This window comes from Teleopsis dalmanni, chromosome 1 (genome assembly GCF_002237135.1).
Source record: "Teleopsis dalmanni isolate 2A chromosome 1, ASM223713v2, whole genome shotgun sequence".
Lineage (NCBI taxonomy): Eukaryota > Metazoa > Arthropoda > Insecta > Diptera > Diopsidae > Teleopsis > Teleopsis dalmanni.
Window position 1 is genome coordinate 158,751,697 of NC_051846.1, and position 10,460 is coordinate 158,762,156.

Genomic DNA, 10,460 nt, shown 5'->3' on the forward strand with positions numbered 1-10,460 from the left:
TAATTCGCACTTGAAAATTCTAAATGAGAAATATAATACATTCTTTTTGATCAATGAAGTGATATATGTGTATTCATTTGATTGTACAATCAAAAAGAAACATTGAATTAAGTTATAGCGACCAATTCACTTAATATAACACTTATTGATTTATAGGTGATATGTCATTAGATCCATACATAAACTCAGGTATATTCTTTGATTTTTAATTATAATGCTTGCTTAGGTGATGGAGCATTTAGTGGAAGAGGGGTAGGTGATAGATTTATATCTGTTGACAACATAATCTACAGATAATAGAAACTATACAATTCTGATATATTTTAGAACTCATAGCAAAATATAGAAAACTTAGATTTTCTTTTCAGCAGAGAGTGTATTTTTAGAAGGACTTGAAAATGTAACATCATAAGAAGATTACTTTTTATTTATACATGTGGATGTTTAAATAAATTAAACTGCTGTTACAATTAAATCTGATTACAAAATATATGTTAGTACATATATATTATGCTAGAGTGAATCATATCTGTCATCAGAGGTTTGCTTTTTTGCTCTTTGAATAAAATTGATGTCCTTAAATGTAATGCACACTTCGGAACACAATATCAAAGTATTTGTATTTTTGTTCTTAACTAGGTACAATCCAGTATTCACTTAAATAAGAGACGATATAAAAGCATTAACTTGAGTTAAATAAATGTAACAATATATTAATTTTATTTTAAATATAAAGAAATCATAACAATCCTAGTAAAACTTAACAAAATGCATGTAAAAAACAGGAAAAGTAAACTAAAACCAAAAAATAATTTTAATATATAAAATAAAATCTGCATTTTAAAATTAATACTTTCACACTAATAACAGAATTTTAACCTAAATATATACAACATAAATTATAATACATAATAATACATTTAGAACACTTTCCAATAAATAAGATGATTTGATTTGATTTGATTAGTATGGTATTTGATTTTGATAATATTGGATCATATCATAGGTACGGGTACGGAAGTTCTGGTATGAATTACGTATTACCGCCAACATATGGGCTGCGGCTTCTTTATTATTTTTGGTAGACACGAAACGTTGTTTTAATAAATTAATAGTTTGTCCACGGAAACATGGCAAACCAGTATCCAACATAAGCGAGACCAGTGAAACAATTGCATCTTGATATGGACGTACAGCTAAGAAGGCCTGTACGCAAAGTTCACAAAACCATTTGAAAGGTGGTGCCTCCATTTTGCCACCCATTATCATAACCATTTCGTCAGTAAGTTTCATATCCGGTTCGAAACCAATGTTGCCACCAGGTGATGACTCAAACATGAAACCGAAATCTAAAAATACAAATGGTTTTTAATTTGAACTTATCTATATTTACTTTGTATATATATAGTATAAATGAACCTATATGAATGATGTGTCCATCTTTATCAATCATTATATTGCCATTATGTCTGTCTTTAATCTGTAGCAAATAACCAATTAATGAATAGGCTGCCATAGATTTCACAAAATTGGCCCGCGCTGCTTGGAATTCTTTTGAACTTTCATCTCCATATTGATGCAAAAAGTATTCATAAAGACCAGAATCAGTTTGACGACCAAGTTGGTCTCGTGATTTAGCATTTGGTACACATTCAATTACTCCACACTATTCAAAAATGTGAAATATAAAAAACATATTGGCTTAATAACCATATATGAGTTAAACTTACACCAGGTGCTGTAGCTACTACTCTGTAGGGGAATAGGAATAAATCTAAACCAACTTGTTGGAATATATTTTTGAAGATAGTTATCACTTGCAGAGCTAACATATCTTGTCGTACATCATCACCTACTTTGAAAATTGCAGCTTGCCAGCACTCAAGACCCATGGAAATTTTATTATCCTCTTGCGCGTGCTAAAAATAAATAAACAATTAATTACTATTTCATTTTCGAACTGAATAAGTTTACGTACCGGATTATTAGATACGTCCATTGCACGTGTCTCTAGTTCTGTAATACCACAGCGGTGTACCCTAAATCTAGCTAAGTACGGCGCCTTTGCAGCGCTCTGCATAGGCGTGCCACTACTATAGTCAATATCTAAAACCATAGCTTCTGGGTTTGATGGTAGATAACAACCAGATTGCACCTTAATACGACTCAATGCAGCTAAACAAGCATTTTTGCGTTCTGGACCCTTTGGAAAAGAGCGTATCTCACCAGAAACTGCAGTTATTTTTCCAAAGAAATCAAACTCACGCTCATAGAAACGTTTTGCCGCACCAGAGAAAGAGGAAATTATATTTTGTGATAGCAAATCTAAGCTTTCATATAAATTCGGATCTTTATGTTGCTGGTCTTCATCCATGTACATGTTTGTTTGCATGTTCCATATTAACTGATGTGCAACAATTTGTGAACGTTTTGATATATTCTTAATAAATTCTGCAACATAACCCATGGTGTCGTGTCGTAAAGCTTGCACAAGTTGTGGTATGTAAGGTAGTACAGATTCAGCTGGATATGAAGATAGAGTCTTAACAGCGTACTGCGCTGTTAAAGGATGCGAAGGATATTGACGTGAAAAATATGCTAGCGCTTGTATTGGATTTACGTGTGACCAAGATAGAATATACATAAGATCAGGACTCTCATGTAACAAATTTTTGGTGGTGCAAAGATATTTTAAAGCTTCAGGTATATGACAGACAGCAACTGGATCAGAACAAACTAAGCGCGTTACTTCTTCTTCAATTGATTCGGCATTTTTAATACGTTGTGGTAGGAATACTGCAAGTGAGGGATTATAGTACCAAGCCAAGCGTGCATAATCACGCCAAACATTCATTTTGTATGGACGTGCGCGCCATTCTGTGATTTGTTCTTCACCTATAAAAATAATTTTTTTAAATTTTTTTTTTTTTTGTATATTTTAAATCTTACCGGGAATAGCCAAGTCGGGAAAACTGTTTGGATTATACCAAGTAATCAAAAATTCTAATTCTACTGCCAAGAGTTCTAGTATTAAATTACGTTTTTTCATATAATCCTTGTCGTATGAGTCCTTCTGATAAGGTAGTCGTTTCGAACGATTCGAGCGTTTTGAAAGTGTCGAAGTAGAATGTGGTATTGTGTTATACCAACCACCAGTAGTGCCAGTTGCCGACATTGAACGACCAACTTCGCCACCACTTATAAGTGAAGCAGTTTCGGGATTTTGTTTAACAGATAACATTTGAGTTGAATTTGCTGTGGCAATATCGTAATCTCCCACTTCTGAAGTAACCAAATGCTTTTTCTCACTCCGCATAGTTTGCCAGAATTTCAAAAGTATTAATATATCATCCAATAACTGCTCTTTGCTTTGATTTGGACAGGTCGGAGGACCGCAAAAGTAGTCTAATGCGTTACTATAAATGCGTTCGCGAAGTATGTTGCGTGCTAGTGATTTAGGTAAAGTATTACCTTGTAACAAGGAAAGCCCACATTGCAAAAGTTTAAAGCGACAACCAACCGTCGAAACTTGTCGATTTTGTTTGTTGTTTTTTGGTATCGGCAAGCAACGATGAAGCAACAAGCAAAACATTTCGACTTTATCACGATTACAATATTTTGCTGTATCGACCATTTCCGAAATTAATTGCAGCCAAATTACGTGTGGAGTTATAAGAATTGGTGCGCTTATTAGCTTGCAACCTTCATAAGCAGCTAGTGGATTTGTGATCTCCACTTCATCCGAAAATAAACCCATTTTCTTTTCAAAAGTTGTTTGCCAAGCACAGACCATTTCTTGTATAAAGCATAACTCAAGATCTTGACGTGCTGTGAGCACCCATTGCCAACACTCAACAGCTGTTTCCATAGCATATTCAGTGAATAATTCGACTTGTGATGTTGCTGAAAATAAATTATTAAATTAATGAAATTTACAATAAAATGAACTCAATGCTACTAACCAACTGCGTGTAATAGCTTGCGATTTATTTCACAACAGATTATGAGATAAGCGGTTGCACGCCATAATGCCCCACGATGCTTAGCGTCACATTTGTCAGCACAAGCATCCCAGACGTCCTAATGAAAAATCATTTATAATAAATATTTATTTTAAGAAAATGCACTTATAAATTATTACCTTTACTAAACGGTCGGCAAGTCCCGCTTTATCTTCATCGTTTAGTACCGAAAGTAATCCGGATATTTCTCCAGCATATTTGCTACGTAAACAGAGTACAGATACAAAACGTGGCGTGTCACTATTAACACAATTTGGTCTTTTGCTGATCGACGGCAAGGCGTTCGGATACAAAGTGCTACTGTTTACTACGGAGTCAAAAGCCAATGCCAAACCACTATGACGTGCAAGTACTGGTGTAGGTATTTGATTGGGATACTCTTGTAAATGTGAACGTGTGGACCGTGGAGCCCACTTCATTGCCTCATTTACTATGCCCTGACATCTATCAGCAAAATCCTTTAAACGACTTTCACGTGCGGGTAATGAATCCATCAAATGCAGCGTATATGGTGTAGAAATAACACGTAAAGTTGGTGTCTCCTCATTTGGATCGAGTGTTAGGGAAAATGCAAGCAATTGCAATATATCCAACATGCACCAAAGTACACGTCGATTCCAAAGCAAATGTGGGAATTTATCTACCAATTGGGATAGATACTGATCAGCAACAAGTTGTATTTGCTTATGTATGTGATTGAAGTATACTAGTAGTAATGTAGCTTGTGATTCCAGCACTTTTTCGCGTATCTCATCGTGCGCAAATAGAACATTGCGAAACTTTTCAAAAACTTGATCAGCAACACTATAAAATATAATAATGTTAAAGTAAAAGCAATAAAATAAGTATATATATACGCATACCATTTAACACATTGCCAGATGCCTGATTTATCTTTTTGCAAAGCAGTATCACAAAGGTAACTTAAAATCGGTTCCAAACTTGGTTCTTCAGAGTTTTCCACACGCAACGTCTCCAACCAATAAACACTCAAAAGATAAGTGCATTGCGCAAATGTAAGTTTGTTTATTGCCGCAGTAACATCAGCTGTGGGATGTTCCAATAATAGAAGAATTTGGGTACGTAACTCATTTAAGCTAACAGAATCGCTTTTAATTGCTGAAGTATAATTTAATTCACGCATATCTGATTTGTGTGCCGTTTGTGAAATTAATAATGGTGACTTTGCTGCTATTTGCTGCACTCCATGGTACCAATCGGCTGGCCAGAGACGAGCATCCCAGAATCCCATAACAACACAGTAAACCCAAAAATCTTTAAATAATTTATGCAATCGCATACGAGGATTTTTGATTGGCGGAAGACGACGCACAAGTACAGCAATCACTGGTATAAGCATACCAAGATTTCCAGCACTTGAGCTTGCCTTCTGCGCACCAGGTGTGTTATCATAGGAGCGCTCGCCCTCTAGGCCGATTTGTACAAAGAGTTCAAGCAGTTTGCCTAGTAATTCCAACATTTCAGCATCACCCTGTATATTAGCAGCAATATTCCCCAAAGCATTAACTACAGCATCAGATACATGATGAAATTGTTTTCGATGTTCAGGATCTGATGTATAAGCAAGCGAAGCTGATTGCACTGTGACACGTGAAAACATTTTCATTATTTCCTCAAAGACATGTGGTTCACACTGAGATATAATCATGCAGCCAAGTTGATCAACAATTAAAGCATTCTGTTCCGATGGCACTTTGCAGAATCGCTGTATGAAGAATTGTAAAATATTCTGTGTGGTTTTGGAAGTGTCTTTCAATGCCACGGCCACATGTCCAAGCATGACAATTATATTCAAACTAACCAATGTAGATTCACTAAAAGATATTATAAAGATTAATATATAAAAAAATTTATTAAAATGGTTCGAAATGTAAGGAGTTTTATGTCATTTTAGATTGAACAGTAAAGAGGATCCTAAAATGGTTCAAAACTTTAGGAATTTTAAATCCTTAAAGTTTTTAGATTGAGATACAAGGGGTAGAAAATGTGTGCCTCAATGGGGCAGTGATGCGAATATACAGCCTAGCCTCCTCAACAGCCAACTTCACCTACACGTAGTGTATCCTGACTGCGCACAGGCGGTATAACTTGAAAACAGCTAGCAGAGGAGAAACTCTCTAGCTATCAAACAGCAATTTTCTTCCCAGATTTGCAGGGGAGCTGGTCCTTCAGGTTGGGGATTGTTCGCAAAGTCAGCAGCCTCGCATCGAAAAAAAAACACTAGTTACGCAACCTTCTAAGGTGGAATTAAAAATGGTGTGAAAAACTTGAAATGGAATTTTAAGTCCTTAAAGTTTTTAGATTTTATAAAGAGAATGTTAAAATGATCAATCTAATATCTTAGATTGATATTTAAAAAGGATCTTAAAATGGTTCGAAACGTTAGTTGTTTCAAGTCCTGAAAGTTTTTGAATTGATATACAAAGGGAATTTTAAAGTGGTTCACAACGTTGTAAAAAAGAAGGACACTTACTTAGGATGCTTACTTACTAATACAACAAATAATAAATTAATTATATTGCTTTATGCTATTAAACTTACGATTCATGTTTTTCTGCTGTGAATAAACGATTAGATACATTAGCTACGAGTGCTGGTACACAAAATTGATCTAAGGTATGCGCTGAACGTAAGGCTATGCTCAAATTTTCAATTGCAGCATCTCGCAAAGCTTCGAAAGCTGCTTGTCCTGAACGCGGAACCATATTCTTTTGATGATCACCAAATATGTCAACAGTTGAACGTGACTCACTGTTTTGTACAACAATTTTAAATGGTGTAATCTCTTTTTCTTTCTTTTGTAGTGCAAGTGTGTGCTGAGAATGTGCATGTAGTTTCCCAAGTATTGGACTTGGATCTACCAAAAAGTCACGCAAATAAGAAATTGATGTACCAGCAATATTCGGAAACTTCTGTGCCAGTTTGCCCAAACCCTCTAAGCAGACCATTAGCAATGGCATATGATCCATAACGATTTTGTGACTCAAAATCGAATTGAGTTTCTGTGATAGGCGTCCGCATAACTTGTCTGCTTCTACAAAAGTAAATGAAAAATTAGTATAAAATAAAAACTGTTTTATTAATAATAAAAATTTAACAAAAATGTAAATCGTAATCATTTAAAATACACGTTAATGAATTTTGAAAACATTAAAATCACTTAGAACTGGGATAAGAATATATATGAAGTTTTATAGTCCATGTTACGTTATTGCAATGATAATAACTCTTTTGTAAGGATTTTTATTAGTTTCATTCAATATAATATGATTATAAAACATATTGGATTATTTTTGGAGTATATCTAAAAACTTAAAAATAATTCATTTAAGTTAGAATTGAAACAAAGCTCTGGTTCACAGCTTTGGACACTTGAAGAAGAAACAAAAACACTCAAAGGGTACTTTAAACTACATAAACAAATGGTATAAAATCAAAGTACACAATAAATATAACCTTTACTCAAAAAATATTGTAAACCATTTTGCAACGAAGTTACAGTGTACTCCTCATCAACTGAAAAACATTCATATTAAAAGAAATTAAAAAAACTTAAAAATATCTTCAATAGAAAGTTATCGGAAACAAAAATAGAATCACAAATTTACGTACCAGTTTCATCACGTATTGCCCAAACGAGCAGATCTACACAAGCTGCATTAGCCATGACATTAACTTTATATTTATTAACGACAGGAATGCCATTCTCTTCACGTTTCTCTCTTTCCTGATCTTGCTGCTTATTCTGCAACTCCGTTTGACCATTCAAAAATAGACGCTTCACAAATTCCTGTACATCCTTGGTAAAGGGTGCAGGCAAATCCACCTGATGTTGCAGTAACTCACGCAACAAAGTAACCAAAACTAAATTTAAAGTTTCCGAGAAACTTTTATAGCAATAACCTTTAATCTGATGCAAAGCAAATATATCACTGGCTTGCTCGTCCAAATGTTCGAGTGTCTCTTTGGTTAGTAACTTCTTGGCAACAGCAAAAATCGTCTGCAAATGTTGTATGGGAAATATTGCCATATTACCATTAGTTAGGCTCTTTGATTTTGTTGGTGTATCGCAAACGCGCATATTTGGAAATTGATTAAAACTGGAACCATATTTGGTGAAGAAATATGTACGTGGATCATAGGGCACAGAGAAATAAGTTAGCAATTGTGGCCGTTGTTTGTTGGCTGCTATATTTTGTATTTGCCGTAGGCGTAAATCTGTTGAATCTTGACTAAGACTACCGGACATAGAACGTGGTATAATTGGACGAAATTGTGTAAAGCAAGCAATACGTTCACTTGAGCTAAAACTGCCTCCATCACGTATGTTTTGTTTGATAACGGGCATCTCTTCTCTGGGAAATATGCGACAGAGTAGTGGCGGATCATTGCTGGCATAACGACCCATCGAACGAGCTAAACCAAACAGTAATGGTACCGTAGCTTTGCATAATATAATTGGTGGTGGCGCAGAGCTACTTTCTTTACTGGATTTTATTATGTTTGCTAAAGCGCTTAAAGTTTCCACTTGATTCAATATTATATCCTCACGTAGGTCAGGACATTTTGTTGCAATATCTGAGAGAAGTGTGTTTAAACAGAAACTAAATTTTTCTGCTGATGGTATGCCTGTAAAAAGCAAAATATATATTTTTAGATTTATTTTATTAAAGCATTATACAAAAAAAAAATCCAAAAAAAAACTTATATATTTGTAAGTGTAGTTAAACTACTATAACTAGCACTTCTATAACTCACATTTCTATAACTCGAACTTCTATACTACCAATTTTTTATAACTCAAACTAAATAGAGTGCAAAAGGGTTTAGAGAGCAATTTAAGGAGACTCCGAGTTAAAGAACTCGAAATCTCCATTAGTCGAACCATTTCTTTGCAAAATGGTACTTCGAGTTAAGATAAGGTTCTTTACATTTTAAAACATAATCTTCAAATGTTACCATAACAGCAAATCTCTACGAGTTACCACCAAAACAACAACTTGATGCTGTGCTTCATTTGGAACGAACCATTAAAAAATTGGTTCATAATTTATAACATAAAAGTATTCAATTACTTTGTTTCTATAATATTGATTCTTTTATTAAACTTTAATAAAAAGTTTATAACTTTGTTTGATCTTGTGAACACTAATTCAGTATTGTACTCTCTCAAACCAAACACAATATATATTCTGTCAGAAAGATATGCTGGGCCTCAAAGTATACTTCTATAAAATCATCTGAATAACCTATCAGAATATAACATAGCTCTTATTACAATGGATTATCTAAGTGGTCATAGACGCTATTGAGTAAAAGTGCTTTACACACTAATTCACGTTTTATCAGACCAAGAAAACTTATCTCAAAATTGGAATTACTATTCCACAGATAGTGGTGCTTGTGTAATGAGTTACCTAAAAAATACAAATCTCTTCTTAAATGATCACTACATCCTATCTCATGTATATGGCCTTTATGTTATCAGTTTTCTAGAGCTGTAAAGGCTACAATAACAAAAGTATACTTAGATTTATCTTTCTTTATTGGGTTGTACTTTTTTATTCTGTAGAAACTAAACATGAGATTCGGTAACGCATGTAAATTTTTCACTTGACGAATTTTCTTTGCTAAATAAACAAAAATCACTCAAAAACGTAACGGAATGTTAAATCTATATAAATCAAGTATTAGACACAATTTCTTTCAACTGCATAACTTACGATCGGTTTTGCTCCATTTTGAGTCATCCACCCAAACTGCCTTGGGCAAGCACTTAGCTAAACGTAACAAATACGGTACAATGCGATCCTCATGTTGACATCCACTTTCCAAAAAGTACAAGCCAAGTGCAATTACAGCATCTTGTGCTCTCGTATCCAAACAAAAAATACCAACGGCATTTTCTTGTGGGCAATAACGAAATAAAGTTTGCACCTATGAGTAATTGCAAAAAAAAAATTTTTTTTTGTTGAAAAGTCGATTTCTTCATATCTCACAATTTAGCAATTACCTTTTCCCAAGGCGTTGGTTTAATTCGTGCTAGAACTCTTGCCAAACTTTGCACGGCAAGTTGATAGGAAAATTTGTCTACCATTGTAGACTTTAAACAATTTATTAATGTTTACTTTTTTTAAATGCCCTATGAATCAAAATATTTTCGCTTTTATCACCAACAACTGCAAATTTATTATGTCAATTCTCTCTCAAATGTGTGGTGTTGCCATATTTTATAATTATAACTTGTAACTGATTCATATTTAATCACATACTATTTACATACATACATAATAAAGAATACTATAAGAAGTACTATAAGAAAAACTATAGTTACATTAATAAGAGTAACTAGAGTAATCGTAACTTAAGTCTTAAAACTGATTTTGAATAAGAATTAATAGCATTACAATAGCAATA

At 33.9% G+C, this 10,460-nt stretch overlaps 1 protein-coding gene across 2 annotated transcripts; it reads right to left on the minus strand.

Moving 5' to 3' along the window:
- Positions 1-838: 838 nt before the first annotated feature.
- Positions 839-10,254, minus strand: LOC119669601 (phosphatidylinositol 4-kinase alpha). 2 transcript variants are annotated; one of them, XM_038079571.1, is made up of 13 exons: positions 10,057-10,254; positions 9,767-9,980; positions 7,656-8,672; positions 7,500-7,559; positions 6,585-7,077; positions 4,886-5,857; positions 4,142-4,826; positions 3,963-4,080; positions 2,950-3,903; positions 1,979-2,895; positions 1,731-1,919; positions 1,420-1,666; positions 839-1,349 (listed from the first exon to the last, which is right to left on the minus strand). In XM_038079571.1, the coding sequence occupies exons 1-13, from the start codon at positions 10,138-10,140 to the stop codon at positions 964-966; spliced, it is 6,336 nt and encodes a 2,111-aa protein (XP_037935499.1). In that variant the 5' UTR covers positions 10,141-10,254; the 3' UTR covers positions 839-963. The 2 variants fall into 2 exon arrangements, with proteins under 2 accessions (XP_037935499.1, XP_037935498.1); XM_038079570.1 differs by lacking the exon at positions 7,500-7,559.
- Between the last annotated feature and the right edge of the window lie 206 nt (positions 10,255-10,460).

What these genes read in the sequence shown, in the direction of transcription:
- LOC119669601 (XM_038079571.1), bottom strand. Translation starts at nt 10,140, where the DNA reads ATGGTAGACAAATTTTCCTATCAACTTGCCGTGCAAAGTTTGGCAAGA. An exon ending in ATCTGGCAATGTGTTAAATG is followed by an intron (nt 4,827 to 4,885) that starts GTATGCGTATAT and finishes TATATTTTATAG; the next exon opens with TGTTGCTGATCAAGTTTTTG. An exon ending in TCCCGACTTGGCTATTCCCG is followed by an intron (nt 2,896 to 2,949) that starts GTAAGATTTAAA and finishes TTATTTTTATAG; the next exon opens with GTGAAGAACAAATCACAGAA.